Below are 26,564 nucleotides of genomic sequence, written 5' to 3' on the forward strand. Positions count from 1 at the left end.
TATGGTATAGACCAGCTTAAACCCTCTTGTTCCTTTGTAATCCATTTCAGATCAACCCACTTGCCATGGATAGATACCAGTTAGTCCCTAAGGAGAAAAATTATCTTCCTAGACCCCTTGAGTGACACCATTCATCAAATGCTTTCTTTAAGACACCATCTTTTTTATACACACAAAGTTGATACAGCCTTCCAGATGAAGCAGAACAAAAGACATTCTTTAAAGAAAATGAAGAAAAAGCCACCATGATACAAATAAAATTCTGAGATAGATTGTTCAGCAACAATTGTTAAAAGCCCTAGATACACAGTCAAATATGCAGTTTGTGAAAAGGGGAGAATAAAAGCCAGGTGAGCTAGCTGAAGGAGCTGCAGATAATGCAGATGGGAAATTCAGCTCAAGACAATAACTATTTCCTGGCCACACTGCATCAAGTTCAGCACTGAGTAGAAGTGGAAAGACCTGAAAGGACAGACCAATAAACTATACACCTTGGGGCACACAGATTTTCTCTCTTTGCCTAAGAGGAGTTTCTGGTTTGGGCCCTTGAATAAGTCATGTATGTTGATGTGCAGGACCACCTGAGAAGAAGGGGCAGCAGTCCCAGCCCACCATTTAGTATTAGAATCGTGATCTGGCACGAGTCACTTGATCTAGTTTTCTCATCTGCAAAATGGAGGTAATACACCTCCCTCATTCGTTTATTCATCCATTCAACAGATATTTATTATCTATGGCCCCAGCACAAAGAGGCACAATGGTGAGCAAAACAGATACAGTCTTTGCCCTTAGCGGGTGTCCAGATCATCACAGGGCTGAAGTTACAAAGAAGGAAAGTGTCTTTGAACTGGAAAGCACTATAACAATGGAAGGTCTTCTTCATTTTCAAAGACTTCCACTCTTGATCTGCCTGTGTGACCTAAGCAAGTCTAATTTTTCTGGGCTCTCCTATTCTCATCTACAAAAATGAGAAAATTTCCTATCCTAAAATTTTTTTATTCCAAATTAATTTATTCCAAATGCAAATGAAGAAGTTAAATTTTCTAGGACTACTGAATCATGGCTTTCGGCTTTCTAAGAGATCATGACCAAATAGTTCAGATACAACAAAAAGATAAGAATAATATAACAAATCCTTGTGTACCAGCTCACTGACTTAAGAGAGAAAACATTACAAGGAGTTCTATCTGATGGCATGCCCTTTATTCCCCAAAGGAATAACTGACGAGTGTGGTGTTTATTATTTTGAATCATGGCCATCTAGGAAACCTGGTGTGTGACTAAGAATGGCTCATCAGAGAAGAGCTCTTCTGACATTTAGGTGTTGCTGGTGCCTAATGGATGTGAGGTCATGACAGTACACATCACAGGCAGCTCAAGCTAGCCTGTTCTCTCCCTGCCAGTGCAGCAGACAGAATTAGAAAAACCCTGTGGCAGGCACCGCTGCATTTAGGAGTACAGTTTTGTATTTACCTTGAGGGCCTTCTGTGCAGATTCACTAGACCCAATTGCGATCAGGTTAGGCCCAGCCATGCTGCAGAAACTCTTCAAATGCAAAGCATCAGCCACGGGAACTGTGGAGACTGCATAGTCCTATGCAGACAATAGAAAACAAGCAGTTTGGAATTGCAGAATAATTCTAAAACCAATTTAAAAATTGCCTGAGCCATGCCTGCTCCTTTGAAGGCTGCATGGGACACTGAATATCTGAAAGAAAAACGGGGACCCACAGGTTTTGGTATTGCCAGTTAAATTAAGACTGCTTCTAGAAGAAAGCACAGCGCTTCCTTCCAGATGTGTGACTGTGCAAACTGTAGCCCAGCTGGAGCCTCACAGCCTCACAGGGGACAGAGCGTCCTGAGGGTGATAGCCCTCCTTAAGCAGTCTGGAGAGACATTCTATTAATGGTTAACAGAGTAAAAGGACCTTGAGAGGATGTACATGCAATACCTACCACAGTTTCTAGAACAGCAGGCACTCAAGTACAGGTGACCCCTGATTCCAATCTGAAAAATCTGTATTTCATATCAGAGTCAATTGGGTCGCCAGAGTTTTTTTGTTTCGCTTTGTTTTTTTGTTTGTTTGGTTTTTTAAGTTGTCTATTGTGCTAGGAACATCTGCCAGGTGGTTGTATGATTATACACCGGGAGAAAACAGAAGATGTCAATGCTAACTTTGTCTGTTGCTCCTGTGATAGCCCAATGAAGCTGATTTACTGAGAAATTTGAACTTGATAGCTTTTAAAACTTCTAGCAAATGTACAAGTATTAGGAATTATTTTACGAAGCCAGAGAAAGATAAACACTATTACTCATGACACATTAATTCAATGGGTCTATAAATATTTATTAAGTAATTACTCTGTTCCAGGCCTAAATTATCCTTTACCTACCTTAAAAGTATCAGCCAAGATTTCAGCACCTCGTTGATTTGTCCTTTTTGAAAGGCCCACAAAAAATTCTCTGCCTGTAATAGATGTCATGGAACATAGTGAGTGGGTGATGCCAGTGACCACACACTGTTTTTTTTATTTATAAATAATGACCTTAAAGCATCACACGGTTCTCTCCTATTACAGAGGACAGCTCCACGAAAGAGACACCTGCTTTCTTTACAAAAAACTGATTTCAAACTATTGCCTTTAAAAATAAACTTTTTCATATTCATAGAGACAGAAAGAAGAATGGTGGTTCCCAGGAGCTGGAGGGAAGGTAAGTGAAGAGTTATTGTTTAGTGGGTATGGAATTCAAGCTGAGGAAGATAAAAAAGTTCTGGAGATGCATGGTGGTGACAGTTGCACAACCATGTGAATGTAGTTAATGCCTCTGAACTGTACATGTACGAATGGCTAAAATGGTAAAATTTTTTTGTATGTTTTACTACAATAAAGAATGAACTTTTTATTTAGGAAATAGAGTTAAACACAATAATCTGTAATCAGAAACTAAGTAGTAGCAGTGACAAGTGAGCACTGCAGTACTACCTTTTTTGTTTTCCTAAAAGAACAATACTAGATATTCTCGATGAAGTCAAATCCCTTTTCTTACGATGACCATGTCAGGCCTGAAGAAACCATCTGTGTAAAGAAAGGTTAGTGTCGACTGGTCTTCAGGTCTGACCTCTAAGAGCTCTGTCTTTAAAACTATATATCCATTTATATCAAATCAAAACATCAAAAGTACAAAAGTTTAGGAGGATGGAACTTTCTTATTTGACTTTTCTGAAATTCTGCCGTTTTTCTACTTAGAAGGCAAAACACTAAATAAAAATGGTCTCTTAGTTATAGGTAAACAAACCATTATAGCAGACAGGGTTGGGCGATACATAAATGTGGGGATTCTCATCCTCCCTTCTTTGGAAAAAAATTCCACATGAAATTTGGAAAATAATACTCAAACAGAAGTTGGTATCTTTTTGTCCCAGAGCATTGGGGTAAAATATAAGAAGAGTAGCCATATAGAAGAAATTATTTTATAGACTTTATGGACGTTATAACTTTAGTCTTCATGTCTTTATAAAAAGGGTAAATAACACAGGCCAAATGATGTTATGACAAATTCCAAGGCCTTATGCTGTTGGCAGACACAGGAATCTTTTTTGGCACATTGACAATTGTTTTTTAGTAATGGAATGATTGTGTTGTCCCTCAAGAAAACTCACTACACAAAAATAAAAAATTTAAATTAGTGAGACTTTTTTACTTGACAAAGGTATTACTCACTTTATAAAAAAGTCAGCTACAGTTTAAAAATATTAAGTTTCCTTAATTCTTTTAAGCTAAGAATAGATTTATAAATTAGATTTATACACAACTTTAAAGAAAAACATTGAATGCATTAAGCAAGTTTTAACAAATTGATAGGGGGGCATGTATATACTATTGTTGGGGGTCCTGAAGGAAGCTTTTAACCAAGGCCCTTTGTTTGTGTAACTTTGTGACAAGATGTGTTTATTTGCAGAGGGTTCTTAGCAGCTGGTTCAGTGGTTAATCAGTTGTCAGCATCTTTGGCTTCTGTAACCCTGCTGCCTGCTGCCTGCTGCCTGCTTGTTTGAGCCACCTGAATTCCGAGAAACTGCTTGCCCAAGATATATGTTTAGAAATTGAAACTTACAGAACCCAACTAACTGCACTTCCTGCTTCTGTATGGCTGCTTAATTAAGCCCCCAGTTTGTGTGACTCTGTCTGGATACAGGCAGGGCCAATGAGAAGCTTGCATGCCTGCTCAAGAAAAGTACAAAACCATAACTCTCCCTGCGCTCAGGGTCCCAGGATTTAGAACACGAGTTCACCTGGGTCCTGCTAGCATAATAAACTTCCTGGCTTCCCAACTTTCCAAGTGTCTGAAGTTTTCCTTGCCAAGTTCTTTCCATAACACTATTCCCATCTTAAAATACGAAGGTGTGATATGAAAGTAGAAAGAAAAGTAAATTGCTTATCTCTTTATAAAGTAAATTGGACTTCTGTTTCTGGCAGTATGGTGGACGAAATCCCTTAAATGATCTTCCTAACGGAAACAAATAAGATGCTGGAATTGAATTATTTAAAAAATTATTTTTTGGTTTTTATGTCTCTTGTGTCATTTTCTTCTATGCCAATTCATCTTTGGTTTTTGTTTGTTTGTTTGTTTTTTCCTTTCTATCTCATTCATTTATAGGAGAAACCAGGTCATTTGTCCTACTGACTATCCTACATTCTGGATTTGGCTGATTGCTCCCTCATATCATTTAATATTTAAATTGTTCTGTTACCCTTTGTATTTTCAGTAACCTGATAGTTTCATAGAGATGGTTAATTAGATTCTCATTCAATTTTTTAAAAAATTTTTGATAAGACTACTTCAGAGGTGGGGCTGTACTTCTAGTACATTTCATCATGGGGCACATAACTGACTGTCACGTTTTCAGTGAGTTCAGGTGGCATCATCCTGACTCCTCCATCATAAAGCTTCTCATCAAGCTTTCATATGATTATTTTAACATCCTTTGGTTATCACTGTATAGATCCATTATTTTATTAGGGATCTGCATTTACTGGCTGGAATTCTAAAAGGAAAGCTTTCCTCAACCAAGTATTTGGTCCACTTGAAATAGTATTCACAAAGGAAAGATAGGCTAAATGCTTGAGTCTTTCCTTTACATATCAGTTATTAGAGGAATGAGTTGGTGTTCCAGCAACTTAAAATAATGGCCAATAAGTTTAAAAAAAAAATCATTATCCATTAATGAGTCAAAATGAAATCATAACAAAAATTAGAAAACATTTAGAACTAAATGATAACAAAAATATTCATATCAAAACGAGGGATTCCGCTAAAGCAGTACTTGGAAGGAAAGTTATATAGGCTTACATGCTTACATTTGAGAAGATAAAATGTTCAAAATTAGCGAGATAAAATTCCATCTTGAGATGTAGGAAAAGGGAACAGAATAAAAACAAAGAAATTTGGAGGAAGAAAACAAATAGAAAGGAAACATTCAATAGAAAGGGTTCAACAAAACAAACAGTCCTTCAAAAAGATTAATAATTGACAAACCTCTGGCAAAAAAAAAAAGGCACAAGTAAACTTTAGGAATGCAAAAGGAATATAGCTGCAGTGGCTGTGAAGCTTAAGCAGTTATTAAGAAGATATGAATAACTTCATACTCAACATTTTGAAAACTTAGATAAAATAGAAAAAACCTTAGAAAATGGAACTCACCAAAACTGATACAGGAAAACCTAAATTTTCATTTAATCATTAAAGAAATGAAATCAGTTTAAAATCTCCCCACAAAGAAAGCATGAGAGTCTGTTTATAGATAAGTTCTACCAAAGTTCAAGGAATACAATTCAAATAGCATTGATTCCACAGAACAGAAAAGTAAGAATATTCCCTTATACATTGTATGAAACTAACATAACTCTTTTGCCAAAACAAGACAAGGACAACAAGAAAGAAAATTATAGGCCACAAAAATAAAAGTCTTAACAAAATAATAAACTAAATCCAACACTGTATTAAAAAGAGAACAAATCATGATCAAGTTTGACTTCATCCCAGGGATGTAAGACTGGTCAAATATCAGAAAATAAATTAATGTAATTAACTTCATCAGCAGATTAAAGAAGAAAATCATATGATCATCTAATTGAAACAAAATAGAATTTACACTATCACCAGAAAGTTGTTTCTTGGTGTTCACATTAGAGAAACTCTTGTACATGTCCCCAGGAGACACACACAAGAATGTACATAGCAGCAGTGAAGAGATAACAGACACTAACTGGAAAACACACAAATACACATCAGCAGTAAAATGAATAAATACATTGGGACGTATTCTTACCACAGAGTTGTACACAGCACTGAAAATGAACTATAGCTACACACACCAACTTAGACCAAAAGTAGAAAAAAGCATGCAAGAGTTCAAACAGTGTGACTCCAATAAGCTACAAGACAAGCAAATCTAAGACAACACATAATTTAGGAATACCTATATTGAGATAAAAATCAATATACATATTGACAAGGAAGACAAGGCAATGACTAAAACAAAATTCAGGGCAGTGGTTACCTGAGGCTGGGAGGAGGGAGAGGTTGGGACTGGGACCACACAGGAGCCTCTACATTCCTGGCAATGTTGTAGTTCTTAAGCCAGATGGTGGGTACCCAGGTGTTCATTTTATTATTGGTCTTTAAACTGTACATAAACATTTTGAAACTCTTTTTTAGGTACTCTATATTTCACAAGATACGTAAATAGAAGTAGAAATAAGATGATGTTGTCTATTTAAGAGAAATGGGATTGAAAAAACTTTTGCCAGTAGCGGCTTGCCTGACTGACGATTTCCCAGCAGGAACTGGAGCTGGAAAGCAGCTTTCCTTCTGTCCATTTCCTGATGAATTATTAATGAAGCTCTGAGTTACAGAGGGAAGAGGACACAGAGCACCACAGAAAGAGCTACAGATTTTACTTCTGACCCACGTCTGCCTAGTCCAAAAATTGAGTGGTAATGGCTGTATAACATTATAAATGTAATTAATGCCACTTGAATTCTACACTTAAAAATGGTTAAAATGGAAAATTTTATGTTATATATGTTTTACCATAATCAAAAAAGGAAAGAAAGAAAAAGACAATAAATTTAAAAAATTAAAAAAGTTGAGAAGTAGGAAACAGAAGGCAGAACCAGATACTAGATATGAATGAGGTGCCCAGCAGATAAAGATATCCCAACACCATCTCAGTTTTGAATACAATAACTGCTAAGATATTAACTTAAGTATTGAATATAACAAATAAAAAAGTTTACTGGTATTATCAGAGGCAATCAGCAATGCTTAGTACATAATTAGAAGATGGGGCAAAAACATTAGGCTTGAGATGCTGTGGGAAAACCTTTTTTCAATTTAATTTAACTTATTTTTTTTTGGTGGCTGGCCAGAACAGGGATCAAACCCTGGACCTTGGTGTTATCAGCACCATGCTCTAACCAACTGACAACTGGCCAGCCAGAAAGACCTTTGACAAAAGGAAGGTGGTGCCTTCACACTGAGGAGATTTCAGGGGGTCTGTTCAGTTCAGCTGTTACGATAACTAAATGACTATGTTATCAAATGTTATCAGTGCCTGCTTACAAGTTATTTATTATATGGCTATGTTCTGAACAAAAAAGAGTTTTTTGTAAGGAAGTGTGATTCAGACATCTAGCTTTTCACAAAAGTCTATTTTCTAAGAGAAACAAGCTGTTCTGTGCTGCCAAAAAGAACGAAAGTGCCATCAATGCGAGACACAAAGAATTTTCTAAAGGGAACTTACTAGGCAGTTTCAAAGAATGCTTGAGTCTGCTGGGGCACAACCAGAGTTGAGAATGCAGTGTAGGCCTCCTTGACTCCTTGTTCTGTGTTCTTCGGGTTCAGTGGGCATGCAAACCAAACCCAAGAGGCAGAACCAGCGCCTACAGCAGTGGCGGCACAGGTTGTGCAGTGCTCAGCTCCAGGGGATACTACTCACCCAACCAAGATAAGAATGGCGCCCCCTGAAGTTGGGCAACACAGTGGCCCTACCTATAGATAGATGACACTGAGCAAGGAACTACTCAAATGTCACAGGATAAACACTTCTCCAGGAACAATAATTAGATCCAAACGTAAGTAATATAAAATATTATTTTTATTAAAACAAAGATGGCTATATATTGGCTACATAAATGGGATTCAATATAAAATTCACATCAGCTAAAACATTAGACTTCCAGGAAGTTTCACGCTTTCAGTGGGCCACTTGGAGCTATATCCCCAAATTCCTGAGGACCAGCCTCTGCTGTTACAGGGCTACAGTGGTGAAACAGGTATTTATTCTCTGACATTTAGGGGAAAATAAACTCTCACTATAAATTAAAATTACTATAGATTATCTTGCTCATCGGTATAACCAGAATGAATCTGGGGATCCAGATTTTACACGTGATTTTACAAAACAATAATCATATAATCATAAAGAGTTAGAAAGGTTAAATGCTAAAAATTACTGTCTTTAGTCGCTATGTTACACCCACTGTAAAAACTGATTCTGATTAGATAAATAATGATAGTAGCTGTATATATTTTGTTGAGTTCTGCTATCATTTATATGGCATTAATCCAAGTCGATTTGTATGGAAAATTATTTAAATTTATCTTGCCGTCTAGGAAGAAAATTACTTGTAAATGACACTAATCTCGAATTAAGAATCCTTTAAATACAAACCCAATCTACAATCACGCAACGGAAAACTACACAACCTATGAACTCATGATGTAGAAGAAATAGTAGAAGCAAGATGCATACTGATGATGTAAATACTGATAATATTCTCGTAAAAAATGCAATTATATACATACAAAACTACTAAGAGAACATACACCCAAATATTGAAGTGATTATAGTTGAATGGAAGTTCTTTTTTTTTTTTTTCTGATGTGTTTTTCTATATTTTCCAAATTCTCTGCATTTGGCATTTATTACTTTTGTAATTAAGAAAAAAAAAACTATAATGAAAAAAGTAAATACAAGCCAGGAACTAAAACTATTTTTGGATAGAAAAAATAAATACAACTATACCTGTAAATAAGACATCTCCACCATCTAAGGTTGCATTTTCATCTTTCATCTCAACTATATTGAGCTGAAGTTTTTCTAGTGCTTCTTTCATCATGTCAACCTATTGAAAATAAAACGATTGGAATTAATATCATACCATTTCCTAACAATAAAACCAACTATCTAAAACTTGTGAATGCTAAATCACACTTCCATGTGCACACACACCCATACTTGTGAATATATGAATATGTATAATATAGTGTAGGACCAGGCATGATCATTTGTAAGAGAAGAAATGATCTGTTAGAAACTGCCCATTTTCTTCCCTTCTAGTCTAAGGTTGAGTCAATATTATAGTCCCTTTTCTGTAGGAAGGTTGACTACTTAGAGCATTGTTGGAGGCTCGTTAGGGCACTGCAGGAGTCTGATCAGTTAGGACATTGTTGTTGTCTGACCTGTTAGGACACTGTTGGAGTCTGACCAGTAAGGACACTGTTGGAGGTTGACCAGTTAGGACACTGTTGGAGGCTAACCTATTAGGACACTGTTAGAGGCTGCCCAGTTAGGACACTGTTGGAGGCTGACTGGTTAGGACACTATTGGAGGCTGACAAATTGGGACACGTGAGTCAAAGAAGATGGAAGGCTTAGCACCCAATCCAACCCTTGCCAGAAAGTACAAGATTTAATTTTAAACATTATGTCAATTAGTCAGTTAGTCAGAATTGCACACACACAGAGTAATACATGGAAGGAATATCAATGACAGTAACTAGTAACTTGAAATCTCAACCCATAGGACAGTCATTGTCTTCTATTCAAATATTTTCTAAAATGTCTGAATATCTAAGGCTTCTCTGTAAATCTAAACTGTTAAGTTTATACTCAGCAGTTAATATGATTAACTGTCTTTTAAAACCTAGTTCCTTAGAGGTGACTAACAAATACAATAATTGCAATCAAACCAAATTTAAATTAGGGAACACTTCTAGTGAGGCTTACTTTAACACAAGACAAAAAAATGTAAGGCATAACAAATGCCCTTTGAAGCTCATATTTTAATTCATGTCCTTCCAGCTCAACAAAACAATTTAAGTATTTTTGAAGGTCTGTAAAACCTTTAATATGGTAAGGACATACAATGAGAAGACATGAATAGGGGCTATGGGAAAAACAAGAGATCACATCACACTGGGCGAAGCAGGCAGTTCTGCCAAAACACAGCACGCCGAGTACACATAGTGAATTGTCAATGAAGAGTTTAGGAGACATAAATGTAGCAGTTACTTCTAAAGTAATAAAAATATGGAAATACTTTGACAACAAGCCTGACATTCATGCACTCAAAAAACATTAAAGAGGATACAAAGTAAAATAAATATATCATCTCATCCTTGTCCTGGAACTCATGTAAAAATTCCATGAACCAGAGTGACTCAGAACAATAAAAATGATTTCCATGGACAAAATGGTCTTAACGTTGTAATAAATACATCCAGTGACCTCTTTTAACAGCAGAATAGGTTTTCCTATGTAATAGGAAGTAGAATTGTTGCTATAGCATAAAAAAGGAGCAAAACAACATTTACCATGACTTGTTGGGCTACTGTGAACCCAGGAAAATACACAACTATTTCCTTCTGGCATTTCTGCTTCTGTGTCCATGGAAAATTCATTGACCTCAGAGAATCATGAGAACTGAGCTACAGTTACCTTTTGCTTCTATTACTAATGCTACTTCTTCTATTATAACTTAACATTAAAAAAATTACCAGGAATTCAGCAATAACATGGGATCTTGGTCTGAAAAGTTTATATGTAACTATGTAACATCTCAACTCAGGAACTTTATTCAAGAATTAAAAGAAAACAGAAGTAGGGAGGCTACTATATACCAGTTTTGGAAATATATTTCTTTTAAAGTTTTATTTCTTTCAAAATTAAAGTTTTAGAGGATAAAATGTTTGTGGTTTCTTAAAAGTTAAAACAGCTCCACTGGCATTAAAACTGGCGTTTGTGCAGGGGCAGTACTTTTAAAAACAAACAAACAAAAAATTCAGTTGCTTCTATATAAACAATGTCATTAGGACAGGTCCATACCACAAACAATGATACTACATTACACTCAGAGTTATGTGCACGGACAAGTTTTTAAAAAATTGTAAACGTCAAGTAAACAGTTTTGAGAGAACAGCAAGACCATATGGCATCAAATCAGCAATACTAACCCCAGGGAGATTTCTGGAAAAGAAACCAGAGAGGCTGTACACAGCAGGCTGTCCACTGACAACTGCATACTCTTGGCACCAAGGTTCCAGTGAAGCAAACAAACTCGGCTGCAAACAGGCCCAGTGTTGCCCTGACACATGGGCTTGTAGCAAGCCAGCTATTCAGGCAGTTAGAACACTAAATATAACTATAGAAGTGGGAATTTTTGCCGGAATAGATCCAAACCATAAGCCTTTAAGAAACTGCCCATTCTGTGGTTACACAGCCATGGTTAATGTTGACTTAATTAACTTTCAAGAGGGGAAAAAAAAGACCAAACAACACACCCACCTTTCACTGAGACACTAACCTTGCAGAGTGGAACTTAGCATTACTCAGAGAAACTATCAGAACAAATAGTATTAATTCCAAAGGTTGAGTTGAATGGGTCATTTTAGCCCATGAAACTAGAAATAAGAAGGGTAAATTAGAGAAACAACCTTAATTAATTTAAACCTCAATTTAAACCTTAGAGTAAGAGTATATAATCTTCATACTCTATTCTAAAGATTTATAAAATCTTTCTTCCTTCCCTTTTCATGATACATGCACTCTGATTTCATTTTTTTTTACTTTATACTCCCATTTCTTTTTGCCCCACCCTTTCTCCTCCTACCCTTTACCACGGATTCCTTCTCCAGCCACAGCGGCTTCAGGCCACCTCGCTGCTTCCATTCATCCAGCCCACCCTTCTTTCTCTTCAAGAGCTGGTACTGGTCTTGGGGGTCATTAATCTTTTCTTTCCCTCCCTCTCTTTCTTTCTTCTGGAGTACTAATGTTAAAAAATGTAGCATTATTGGGGTTACACATTCCCAGTCATACTGGGAATGTCTGTATAGTGTAGTATTATGATCAAGGGGTTGGGGTTCAAACCTCAGTTCTGCTACTTATTAGCCAAATGACCTTAGGTTTAACTTTCTAAGCCTCAGTTTTCTCATCTTTTTAAAGTGGATGTTTATTCAAGTAGTACCAACTTCTTAGGCACCCCTTGATCATTAAAGATGTGTAAAGCACTTAGCACATAGTAATTGCTCAATAAATACAAGGGGTCTTCAAAAAGTTTATGGAAAGATTTGCATTATCTTTTAATTCCATTTTTCACAAACTTTTTGGAGTACCCTCGTATTAGATATGACGTATTATCTTGATAAATACAAGCATGTGTGCACACAGTGACAGATACCTGTGCTATGAAACTGGCCCCACAGTAAAAAGCTGTTGCTTTTTCTTACATTTGAACAAGTTTCTTCTGTTTTACCACCCCATGACAGATCCCATCTGCTTTCCAATGAGTTAAAATTACAGTCTTTTCTGCAAAGCCAATGTAAAGTTAGAGCACATACACTGAGGACACATTTAAATTTAAATTTAAATCATTCAAATTTGATTTTCTTCCAGCTCCTTGAAGCTGTCAGGATATGTGGTAGATTCCTTAAGCAATCTCTGCTTTGAAATAACCGTCTGGAGGTAATACATAGGTGGGAAGTGGGGCTGTATGGTAAGATGTCCCATAGGGCTCAAAATCACATCAGCCAAGATGATACAGAATGATCAGGGTTACTGAGGACATTACCACTCTAAAAGACCCAACTGGTCTAAAGAATTCCTTCTCTTCCTCAGTGTCTGGTCTCTTTCCTGAACTTTCCAGTTCTGTTCTCTTCTTATCTTCTCTAATGGCTCTCATGTCTGTTCCCTCGTTTGTCCTATCATGTTTGCATCATCATCCTGTCTTCTCATTTCACTCCTTCAAAATTCTCATGCTGAGAGACACTCATACTGGCTCTATCACTTATTAGTGATGTGACTTGGGATGAATTAACCTCTCTGAGCCTGTTTCCTGACCTGCAAGTGGGATAACATTTTCTCTCTAACAAGGATTACGTGAGTAACAAATGAGATAGTACATGTAAAGCACCCAGCTCAGTGCCTGGCACACTGTGCTCAAAACTAGTAATTGATGTTATTATTATTTTGCCCTAAAATAACTCAGTCCTTGCTTTGGGTTCTCATTATCTTTCAAAAGGAAATAAAATATAAAAACATACCATTTTCAGCATTAAATAAAACATCTTTTAAGTCCAACTTTCCTTTTCTTCTTGCAAAATCTCCCCCAAAACGAAAATGCCAGAAAAACCCAAAATACAAAACAAAAAGTCAAAAAACATTCCCTCATACAAACCAAACCAAAACAAACCAAAACAAATAAAAAAACCTTAGTTTTACTAGAAAGCTATATTCATAATAGCTTGCAATAGCACTGTAATTAGTTTAATATTTTTCATTGAGCGGCAATATTTTCCAGTTGACCCTGTCCAAAGTTGACTTTTTGCTGCATATTTTTAACAATGCTCATTATGAATGTTTTATATCTTACTTGCGATGTTGTGAATATGTTCATGAGGCCTGATGAACGGTTCTGTGCTGCAGCTCCATAAAGAACATGCACCAACCTCTGTGAGCCAAGCCACTTTCCTTTAGCTGCTATGCTCAATGGGCTGCCAGATATCACTACAAATGAGGCCCTTGCAGTTGGCCTGTCTGTCTCATTGACAGGTCTCAGTCACCCACAGTTCTGCTATGTGCTAGAAGCTATGCTATCACTACTATCACCACTCTGTTTTCAATGTCCACTTGCGTTTTTCAAGTTCCTTTGTAACTCATCACATTGTAAGAGCTTTAAAATTATACTGTCATCCTATTCATACTCTTATGTAGCTCTGAAGAGCTGAACAGCAGCAACATAACTCTGTTTGTGGTGAGATGGTTTCATTTTCTTAACTGTTTGCTGATTTTGTTTTTCTTTTTAATGTTAAGTGTCACATGTAGATAATGCTGAGGAAGCCACTCAAGCCGCTGATGTAACTTCTCTAGCACATCAAGGCACAGCTGACTTGGAACTTGCTAATGCATCAAAGTCACACTATGTTGTCCCTGGTCACATTCAAAAGGCCACATGTCATTTATCTCTTCTTCTTTAATCTTCTCTGTTAATCAGTACATCTTTTGTTTCTCATGTGATCAACATCTCAATTTAACACTTAGTGGATGCCAACTTTTTTTTTTTTTTTTTTAAATCAAGCTACAAATATTTTTTTAAACAGCCATAGCCCTTGCCCCTGGGAAGTTAACAATCTAGTGGAATAGAAATTCCTTATGACTATATAGTGACAATAAAATGGAATATTTGTTGTGTTGCTCACAATAACTCTAAAAGGTAGGAGGAGTAGGCATTAGTATACCCATTTTACATATGAGCAAACTGAGGCTAAGGGAAGTTGACTGACTTGCTGAGTCAAGCCTCCTGAACCCATCCCCATATTCACTCCACTGTGTGATATGATTCTGCTGAGGTCTCACTATTGTGCACAGCCCACATCAGAATTGGAGCTCATGCCTTCTGCTTTCCAATTCTGTACTTAAGTCCACTGAGTATTATAAGATCCTGTACCAAGATGACTTGAGTTCATCACCTCTTCATATCAGAGATGAATGAAATTTCCATATATTAAAGCCTTAGGATGCTAAGTTACAGAGTGATTAAGAACACTAAGTAATATGAACAGAATGTATAAACCACACCGAAATATTCACCAAGGAAGGCCTGCATATTAATTACCACCCATCAATTTTAAGATGCCTTAGGTTTGTTCAGTAGTTCATTCCTTAACTTTTTCATGTATGCTGACGAAATACTAAAACTAGCCAAAACTACCAATAAAAAAAAGAATCAGACAGGTTTAATATACTAAATTTTTCAGTCGTAAAAATAATTCCTAAATAAAAATATAATTAGAACATTCCATATTTTAATTTTAGGACAAGGCTCTTAGGAGGGATTTAGTTAGCAATGATAATAGCAAACATTTACATAGTCTTCCTATATGCCAGGCACTCAACTAAGAACTCATATTTAACTTATCTAACCCTCACAACCTGATGAAGCAAATACAAGCATTATTTCTGTTTTACAGATGAGGAAACTGAGGTACAGTAGTTAATTTGCCAAAGGGCTCATAGCAAATAAGCAGCAGAGCTGAGATTTGAACTTAGAGAGCTGTGCTCTGAAGCTGTATTACTTTCCTATGCATTATTGTCATTAACAAAAAGATAATTTAGGTATCTAGTATGCATTCAAATGAAAAAAAAAATGTTAGAATGACTGTGAGGAGCTATAATACTCTAGAAAACAGACTGTGTTCATTATAACTAATTTAATTGAACAAAAATGTGGATTCAGACATTCTGGAGGATTGGAAGGACAGAGGCTACAAGTTGTAGCAGTGTGAACTTGCTTATAGTTTCTAAAGATCCTAAATCACGCTTTTCCAAGCATACATAAACTAATGCTAGTGAATTTTGGGAGCCTCTACTTCATCATCAGATTAAGAAAAGGAGTTATTTGTGGAAAAATCTTTAAACAGTCAATAATGTATTTTAAATACAGTGAGGTTACAAAAGCATATTGACATGCACACACTCTCCAAACCAAGACACCATACACACTCCAAACCAATCTAAACTTAGAAAGATGAGAACTATTTCTACCACGCTGGGAAGTATGGCAGGCAGAATTCTAAGATGGTGCCCAAGACTGCTGCCCCCTGATGTACATGTCCCATATAAACTTCTCCTTTTGAGTGTGGGAGGGCCCTGTAAATATAATAGGGATGTCACTCCTGTGATTAGGTTACATTATGTGGCACAAGTAGAGATATTTTGCAGATGTAATTAAGGTAGCTAATCAGTTGACTTGATTTAATCAAAAGGGAGATTATCCTGGGGGGGCTGACCTAATCAGGGGAGCCCTTAAAAGGGGATGTAAAGGTTAGAGATGGAGGAAGTCAGACAGATGTTCTGACTCTCTGGTCTGAAGAAAGCAAACAGTTGTGAACTGCTTATGGAGGGGTCTACAGGGCAGCCTCTAGGAACTGAGAGAAATTCCTGGCTGACAGCCAGCAAAAAAATAAGGACGTAGGTCCTACAACCATAAGGAATGAAACTGTGCCAACAATCTGAATGAGGTTGAAAGAGAACCAAAGCTCCAGATGAGAACACAGTCCAGCTGATACCTTGAGTATAGCCTTGTATAACCCCGAGCAAAGAATCTAGCTATACCCAAGTTTCTGATCCACAAAACTGTGAGTAACTAATGGGGGTTCTTTTAAGTTGCTATGTTTAGGTAATTTATTACACAGCAATAGAAAAGTAAAACAGAAAACCCCAAATTTAAACAAATTTTATTTAAAAGTTTATTTGTAAGGGCCTTTGGTCAAAAGCAAGAATGTTGAATTAATTATTTCCAAGTTTTTTGTTCAGAATATGGTACCCCATTTCTTAAGATGCTCCTAAGAAATTCTCAAGAAAACAATGTTTTAAGTGAGTTTGGGGTTCCAGACCCACCAACATCCTTAATCTATTATTTACTGAAATGTTGTACAGTTATACTTAAAAATGCAGAACAAGTTGTAATACTATTTTTTTATTACAAATACTATATGCTCACAGAAATTAAAGTGAAAAAAGCATATATGTATATATGTGTATGTGTGTGTGTATATATATATATATTTTGCTGTGTGTGTGTGTACATGTATCTATCTCTCTATATATATCTATAGCAAAAATGTGCCTTGGGCCACCCTAATCTTATTCTCATTTTCTCTCATTCAGTAAAGACTGAATGTCTGTTGTGAGCTATACACCATGCTAGACAGTGGTCAGTGGCCATTAAAAAATAGATATTGCCCCTGCCATATAGTGCCCTGGGGTGACAGAAGTTAAACATTCACACAAGTCTTATAGTTATATATTATGATAAGGGCTATGGAAGAACACTACCATGTGCTCTGAGAAATGAGGAGTACTTAATTCAGATAGAAGGGATTAAAGAAGGACTCTTTGAAGAAGTGACATTTAAGGTAAGAAACACTAATACTTAAGCGTTAATAGCAGTTATGTATTCCTGCTGGTTGGTCATCTGGAATTCCTTAGAAATAACAGGGGTTTCCAGATAATCCTCAGATTTTAAACAGCTCACCTTAGTCCTGCCAAAATTAATGAAGAGCCTACTGTATTAGGAAAATGGTCAATAGAATGGAAATTATGTAATCATTAAAATCTTCAAAAGTTTTAACAGTCAAGTAAATGTCATTAATCCTGTGATTACTCAGGAAACTTGATATTTATAGAACGGTCAACATGTATGAGAATTTTATAATCACTTAGTTCATTTTCTCTCTTATTGAAATTTTATAACTGTTACATGAATAAGATCTCTTCAAACATTTTGCATAGACTGTTAAATATCTATTGCATTTTTTCCCACTGATTTCTTGGATTTCTCATCTTACTGGTTTATTTCTAGTGACAAATGCTAAAAATTAACCAGGATATTTAGCATCTTGTTTTCCATATTTGTAAAATGAGGAGCAGAGCTTAAAAGTGAGGTCATTTCCAGCTCTAGATTTCCAAGAGTTGTAGTCTCAAAACAATTTTTGGCATTCATAAATGTGACTCTAACTGTAATCCTATTTCCTTCCCATGGAGTTTACTGAAAATAGACCAGATGGTTATTCATGAGTAAAGTATTCTGGTGTTTAACCAAATCTATCAGAAGGAAGAGGCCGGGTATATGGATAGAGGAAAGATAGGGCAAACCCAAAAGTGCATTAAAAATTTCAGGAGAATGGCAGCCTTCAGAGACAAACAGGATTCTGCTGCAGTAGGAAGAACTATATCTAGAAAACAAGGTGTGTGAGTGTCAACTTAGCACTAAGTTATGATATTTATATATATATATTTTGTAGTACCCATCACACAGTTTTTCCAAGGCTGCTAGTTACTTGCCAACAGTGAGAATAATTATACTACATAGAGCACCCATAATGTCTTCCCTATGAGAAGACGTGTCAGGCTCTGCTTAGTTGCTAAACTCTGTGAATTTTCACATAACCACATATGGTATAGTAGATTCCCTACCTTGTTCCGAGGACCCATCTTAACCTGATACAGCAGGACCTAACAAGTTCCAGGCCAGTGCTCTGATACTCAGGGTCAGTTCGTTTTCTCTGCTTTGTCCCACGGCAGACTGTATACCTGGGAATTGCTTTGGTTCTTTTCCCTGGAGTCCTGTTCTAGTAACTTATTCCAGTCCCTTCCTATGAGTAGGATCCTGCTCTGTGCTCTAAGGATTTGAGCCTTGGTCCTATAACCCATCATGATAGGTGGGCTTCCCAGGTGATCCTTGTCATCTTTCTCATTCCTTCAACATAGAATCAATATCACCAGGGTATGAGAAATCTACCTCTTACCTACTCATACTCTGGCCCTCTTTCACAATTTTAATACCACAGACTTACCATCATTAATAATATTGTGCTAAGTGGTTTTGTATGGATTATATTATTTAATTCTCACCATATCTCTTAGGTACCTCCCAGTCTACATCAATCATGGCAGTTCTCTCTCTCTTGCCAGGGACTGGTGCAAGTGACCCAATTCTGGCCACTGAGGGGCAGTCTGTTGAGAGGTTCCTGAAGCAAAGAGAGAAACATATTGCTCTTCTTCCTTTGGACATTGTCCTATATGGATGTGGTGCCTGGAATTGGTGCTGGTCTGATAATGCAGCCATCACCAAGCATGGCAGGGCAGAAAAGAATCTGAGGCTTTGATGATACTGTTCAGCTGCTGAATCTATCAGCCTTCAAGCCCTAGAGTTTTTGACATATGAGATTTTTCATTTCCTTAACCAATTTGAGTTTTCGATTAGCTCTAGCTAAAAGCAACTCATTTATTTATAAATTACAAAATTAACAAGTCGTACCCAGAGAGTTAATAATGACAGACCACATTAAAACTCATTAAATTCTGATGTAGAAACAACTGTTAATGGAGGATTTTTTTCTTTCTCTAGGAATAAAACATGACTTGACATATCACAAATTATACAATATGCAAGATGTGATTTAACTAGTAATGCCTATTATCTTGGCTGATAAGAATGCTGATCAAATGCCACTTATAAACACTTATGACTAAGACCATGCTGCTTATAGAAAGGACTAGACTATAAAAAATACTTTGTAAAGCTAAAAGCGCCCAGGAAGGATTCTACTTCCTTGATTCTGTACACGAAGCACAATTGTTGCAGTTCTGTATGTCAGAGTTGAAAGTTAATGTTCCAGTGTTCTCATCTCTGAACCAGTGCTCAGATCTGGAGAACGTGTGGTGTCCAGGAAAGTTATACAGAAATGTGGAGAGAAAACCAACAGGGCCAGAGAATACACGAGAAATAAAAACTACTCTCGACAAAACTGGGAAAGATCCCTTCCGCTATCTGGAAAGGACACAATGACAAAGTTCCAGATGTTCAAAGGCCCTTCCATAAAGATGACACTGCAAGACAGTTTCCCAGAAGAAGGCTGGAAGTGACACTTGGCTTTTTAAATGAAAAGCAAGGCAGGAGTGCTGCTGGTCCTGTCAGCCCTCTTGACACATAATGTACTAATTCAAGCAGTCCAGTTCCTTGTTGACGATAATGACACAATGCATGTATTGAGTACCTAAGAGCCACTGACATTCTGTCTACAGAGGACAAATAAAAATATGATTTATCACCAAATACCAATTGAAAATAACTGTCAGCTGCCAAAAGGCCTGCAAAATTTAGTATGTTAAAAACCAGGGAACTGACAAGTTTCTAAAATTTTAGACTAATTTTACTGAAAGTTGAGAAGCATAAAGATTTGCTGTGCACACTATCCAAAATAAGCACCAGACATAGCACTTGAAGTGCCCATAATTTTCTGTGAATTCAGAGAAGTTGCATGCTGCCATTTATAGAGGCAAATGGACTTAAAGTATGGGAAACACTTTATATGTTCAGTACACAATTAATACATTGTAGGCATTAAGCTGCCCTAGAAGCCTTTCAACACATCTCTGCTCCCCCCTCAACTGTAGGTCCTGGCTGGGTTACCTGTTCCTTCTGTGTGCTCCCATGTCCCCTTGGGCATTCTAACACAAGATCTGCCCCCCAGTAGACTCTCTCTATATGTTTATAGGATGAATAGCTGAACAACTTTGCAAGTCAGACAAATTTCTAGAAATGTTATAAACTTATGTATAAGGCAAAAAATCCACCTTCTTTAGCCAAGGCATAGTCACAAGGTGGGGTAACTGCTAAACAACTCTTATGGCATTTCAAGGGTAAGCAGATTCATCTTTATTTCTAATGACCTCCAAGTAAGAAAACTACCCTTGGCCTATTTGACACTTTTCTCCAATAATTTCATTCATTTACTTAGTCATTCAACAAACATTTATTCAGCATTTTCAATACACTTGGCACATTCTAGACCCTGGGAATACATCAGTGAAGAGAGAAGAACCTTGTATATATTCTGGTGGGGATATGAAAAGATAGGTAATAAATAATAAACAGAAAAAATATCAGTCAGTGGTAAGTGCTATGCAGAGATTTAATTCAGGAGATACGATATAAAATTAGTGGGTGGTTACTACAGATTAGAAGGTCAGAAACAGCCTTTCTAAAAATGTGACATTTGTGCTGAGACCTGAAACCAAAAGGACCAACTCTGTTGCCAACAGGGAGAAGAATGTTCCAACAAGAGCCAGTGCAAGAGCCCTAAGGTAGGAACAGGCATAACTTGTTCAAGGAACAGAAAGTTAGCCAGTAAAGGGCTAAAATAAAGAGGGCAAGTGTCATGGATTGAATTATGTCCCCCCAAAACTCACTGAAGCTTGGATTGTGTCCCCCAAGTTTTATGTATTAGAAACTTAGCCCCACCGTGACTATTAAGAGTGTGGGAAATCCTATTATGGTAATTGACAGGTGGAGTCTTAAAGAGATTGGATTATAAGACCACGCAGTAGTGAATGGATAAAAAATGGTGGTCAGGGGCGTGGTTCTGGAGGCTTTAAAAGAAGAGGAGAGTCTGTTTTTCTCTTTCTCTCTCTGTTTCTCTCTTTCTGCTTCCACCATCTTGCAATGTGACAACGCTGGGTCACTGTTGCCACCACCAGATGGACTTTGGACTTCCCAGCCTCAGAAACTGTATGCAATAAATATCATTTTTCTCTATAAATCACCCAGTTTTGGGTATTTTGTTATAAGCAACAAAAATGGACTAATACAGCAAGTATAATGGGGTGAATTGTGTTCCCCCCAAATTCATGTTGAAAACTCCCAGTACCTTAAAATGTGACTGTATTTAGAGATAGGGTCTTTGAAGAGGTGGTTAGGTTAAAATGAGACCATTAGGGTGGGCCCTAATCCAATATGACTGGAGTCCTTATAAGAAGAGTAGATTAGGACACAGACACATGCAGAAGAAAGACCATGTGAAGACACAGGGAAAAGGATACCTTGATCTCAGACTGCTAGCCTCCAGAACTGTGAGAAAATAAACTTCTCTTGTTGAAGTACCCAGTCTGTGGAACTTTATTATGATAGCCCTCGCAAACCAATACAGCAAGTTATTAGTTTAAATAGCTTGCTGTATTAGATTTGTTAGTTATTAAATATTAACTATTAGTTATTAGTTATTAGATAAAACTGGGGGTGTAGGAAAAGGTCAGATCATACTGAACTTGTAAACTGGCATAAAGGGTTGTGATTTTAAGTGTTGTAGGAAGCCACTGGAGAGTTTGAAGGAGAGCAGTGACATAATTTAACTTACAAAGATAATTCTGGATAGGTGCTTTGTGGAAAATGGATTGGGAGGCATGAATGGAAGCATGGAAACTAGTTAAGAGGCAGTTGGAGTAGTCCCAGTGATAGAGAATGGTGGTGATAGATAAGTGTGGTGATAGTGGAGACAAAGAAAAGCAGCCAGATTCGGCATATTTTGAAGGGAGAGTTGACAGGAGTTGGTGAATTAGATGTACAGGCAAAGTGAAGAAAGGACTCAAGGATGACTATTAGATTTTTGTCTTGAGCAGTTGGGTGGATGGGATACAAATTTTTATATGGGAAAGGCAATAAGGAGAGGAGCAAGACTGGAGAGACAATTCAAGAATTTTGTTTTGGCCACGTTGAATCTGAAATGCCTTCTAGACATTCAAATGGAGATGTCATGCATTTGAACATATTAGTCTGGACTTCTGGGGAGCAGTCAGAACTGGAAATAAGAATTGGGAGTCAATGACATAAAAAGGTACCAAGAGACATTAGAAGAACTATCTCAAACTGTGACCTGCAGGAAGTGAGGTGAGAAAACCTGCCTTGTCCACTCCTTTTAACAGTAGTATGTATTCTAAGAAAGAGATTCCAGGAGACACTGTCCATTCATTGCTGTTGCAAGGTATGGTGCTTATTTGCAGCAATGGATGGAAAACTCCCCTCTGGCAGGAAGGGCTACTTAATGCACATTCATTATGACTGCACAGATATCATCTAGATAAAAGGTCTGTAAACAAATAAATGGATTGTAATGAACATTCTGGAGGCAATAGGTATGTGGAGGCTTCAAGTGCTATTTATTTACAATTGCCAATACATTTTCTTGTTAAATTCAGTTTTGTAGAAGCTATAAAACATACCAGTAGCATAAGATTTTATTCTTTCAGAAGCCATCAATTTTGAAATTGTGATCAATTCAACAGGAGAAGAGGTGAAGTTCATTAAGCAAATCAATAGAATAGGCAAGGCTATAGGAAGAACAACTTTCAAACACATTTTAGATCACAGGCCAAAATACTTTCATACTATATCATCATAGGACTGAATGAATGCTTGTTGTGCTAATTAAAACACATACTTATTCACTTATTCAAGTAGGTCTCTTAAAGATCTTGATTGGGAAACCCTTCATTAGTATATCCTTAATGACTGCTGCATGTGCTAAATATGAATCAGAGTACACTTCTTTAAAAAATATTGTACTTGCTAATTTTTCACCAATTGAAACAAGCCTTCTCCACAGCTGGTGAAAGTTGGTGCTCTTTTGATTGTACCAGGGTTTGAACACGATATGCAGGATGGTTTTTGGAATGCTTCTTTTTTTTTTCCCCTTCTAGCCCTGGGCTTTTTTCTGTGTGTTGTTATGAAAGTCTTCATTAAAGATGGTTGTGAAAGGCTCCAGTCAGGCTTAGTAGAGTACACAGTAATTAATTTTGAGAAGCTGTCTTCTGATTCCAGGCTGCAGCATGGCAAATGACTTTATAAATATTCACCCTTTGTCATATATTCATACATGTACTCTTGGAGCTTATTTAAAATATGTTAGTGAAAAAAACACCAGCTGAATATGTGAATGTGTATGGATATTAAGTAAAGGGTTGTTTCCTACTAAAGTTGTACAAAATGGCTAGCTTTCAGAAATCATCTTTGCTTTTGACAGTGGGCCATGTTCCAACATGGTGGTAACAAAAACAGTGAGTAATTTCTCCTCTCTGTTATTGAATCCTCAGCTGGACCGACACTGAAACAGTTCAATAATTTTTTCCTAATAGAAACATCCTAGTCAATGTTTTACCAAGGAAAACCAATTATTGACTAGTTAATGATTTTTACTTTTTACAAATTACTTTTCAAAAATATGGTAAGCTTCTTGCCCTTATAGTTTTTCTCCTTTAAAAAAAACTTTATTTCTGCTTCCAATTTATCACTACGTTATTAGCTAGTTTTTAAATAGGACGCTCATTTGAGGAATAGCCATTAGGGATATAACACAGGAGGGATTTTATAACTGGTTTTGAGTAATTCTCAAAGTACCTTAATGCCATCTAGATTCTCTTATGAGGCAGAGCATGATGAAATTAGATTCTCATAAATGTCATTGCCCCTATTTATTGTCTTTTTCCTTGAACCAGGGCTGAGTTGGCTAGGATCCATTGCCTCTCAAGCAGATTTATTATAGATCAGATGCATTCCATTTCACAACAGGAATGTGCTTATTATAAAATGTACAAAGCTTATAGTCTAACAAAGCATACAATCTGTTGGCAAAAAACCCACTTAGTTTTATAGTGGGTATAGTTTGTAAAGTTTTCAAATGTATCTTAACTAAATTTAAGAATCGCATAAGTTGATATCCAAATCTTGAAATAAATCCCCAGTGAATACAGTTTTGTTTATGCTGTCGAATCTAAATGCATTTAGTATTAGCAAATATAAAACCCAAGTATTTCTTACTGACATTATATAGTTAGCCAGATTTTCTTGTTGCTTCCGTTTCTCCTGAACAGTACCTTAGGAACTTTGAAAAAATAGATGAACTCTTTCAGGTCTTCAGGGCACAATTTAACACACTGCCTCTTCAGTGATTAATGTCATTTAGTATCTGTGCAGTGAACTGAAGAGTATCCTTACAAATACCCAGTGAGAATCTAAGAGATAGCTCTAAGATCAAGGAGAATGTGGATAAACTTAGCAGCTAAAAGATTATGCAAAAAACTAGGGTTACAACAACTTTTAAAAAATATTCCTGTTAACAAAGACTAAAAGGAAATGTGCGAAAATGAAAAGAGCTATAATTGGTTGGTGGATAGTGGTTGATATGTCACCGGTGAAAGAATATAAGAGATACTCGGAACTCCATAGCCTGAATATTTAAAACTCATCCACTACCTACAGCTATAGTAACCACTACCCACTCTCGCTCCCAAGACAGATCAATGAATAGCGGACTCAGCTTGTCAATGCATACTTTCTGTTATTCAAAACATCCAAATACTAGTGTGACTCCAGATATGAAAGACTGAAACACTAACGCTGTATTACAGGAATATTTTTTGCTTGGGTTATCAGTTCCTGGTTCATCTGTGGCTCACTTCATCCAGGCTCTCACTTTTGTGGTCCCCATGCTTCTCTGGGTTAGTATCTTGGACTGGACTTGAAAAAGTCACAGCCCAGCTTTTTTCTCCTACATGACCCACTTCTAGTACATGCAAACACTTGTACATCCTTTGTCCACAAACTCAGGCAGTTGCACCTATGTCCAAGGCAGTAGCACTTTCTTGGCTCCTTATCTCAGTAGTTAGTCACCCAGCTTCTTGTCTTCTAGATCTCCCAGACACTTGTCCTTGATGTTTCCAAACTGCAAAGAATGTATATCAACTCTTTGAGAGGTCTATTTAAAGCCTGCTCTCTCTGGACTTGAGGTAAAAGAGGTGACACATCCCATACATTCAATGTAGAAAAATTAGAAAGTACAGATAAGAAAAATAAAACCATTAAAATCTTTGTAATCCCAACACCCATGTATAGATACCACTCACTGTTAATAATCTGTAATATAAACTTCCAGACATTCCTATTAAGTATGTTTATAAGAATATTTTTTGCTCATACTATTATGAAATTATACTATAAGCACACATATTCCATATTTAAAGGAAACATAGGGCGTTATTATAAAGCAAATTAAAAGTGAATTTATACCATTTGAATTGAGACTTTAAAATAGATTTTCTGAAAAATTATCTTCTGACATAGTCTTTTGTTGATCGGTAATTCCAAATACAATAAGTAAATTTCCTTGAATTGAATTTTAGAATACTTCAATATTTAACCCAAAGCAGAGATACAGATTTTTATGGTGGTAATAGAATTTAAAAACAACTTTACAAAACATTTAAATATTTAAAGAAATGCTTCAGGATCAATTAGGATATGTGCTAAAATTTGAGGATACAAAGCTACATCACAAATTACAAAGCCTTTCCTTTCTAAATATACATGAATCAGTAAGAGCAAGAACAGAATAGAAATGCTTAGCTGTCAAAAAAGTTGGTTTTCTTCTGTGGTAATAAGCACTTTTTAAGTCTTGCACCAAATGCTTGGAAAGTAACCTTACAACTGCAAAATGGTTAATTATTAAATGTTGGATAGAGAGAGTTCCTCTGTTTTCTGTGGATATGCAGAGAAGACCCAGAATGCACCTGGTCAACCCGAGCCCTCATTATCTTGAAGACACCTGGTATCCCATAACACCCAGTGAGGCTGCCAACTCCTTGTCCACACTGACTACATGACACGTACACTACTTTATAACAAAAAAGGATTTAAAATTCATGAAGCTTGTTGAAAGCTCAACTGTCACATTCTACTCATTCCAAAGTGTATGGGAAAAAGAGCAGAACAGACATTTCAACTGAAGCCATTATTGTGCTTGAATAACCATATTCCATTAAATTGCTAATAAACCTACCAGAAGATGTTGATTACATTAACCATACAGTTGCATTCCTTTCCTTTATACCAAA

The 26,564-nt window shown here is 36.6% G+C and overlaps 1 protein-coding gene across 1 annotated transcript in view; it reads right to left on the reverse strand.

Moving 5' to 3' along the window:
• Nucleotides 1–26,564, reverse strand: part of DDAH1 (dimethylarginine dimethylaminohydrolase 1) — a 150,428-nt gene that overhangs the window by 22,826 nt on the left and 101,038 nt on the right. The window contains exons 2-4 of the mRNA XM_063106780.1: nucleotides 9,088–9,187; nucleotides 2,393–2,466; nucleotides 1,474–1,593 (exon numbers count right to left, since the gene is read on the reverse strand). Coding sequence (XP_062962850.1) covers nucleotides 1,474–1,593; nucleotides 2,393–2,466; nucleotides 9,088–9,187 — 294 coding nt within the window. The remainder of the gene's footprint in view (nucleotides 1–1,473; nucleotides 1,594–2,392; nucleotides 2,467–9,087; nucleotides 9,188–26,564) is intronic.

This window comes from Cynocephalus volans, chromosome 8 (genome assembly GCF_027409185.1).
Source record: "Cynocephalus volans isolate mCynVol1 chromosome 8, mCynVol1.pri, whole genome shotgun sequence".
NCBI lineage: Eukaryota > Metazoa > Chordata > Mammalia > Dermoptera > Cynocephalidae > Cynocephalus > Cynocephalus volans.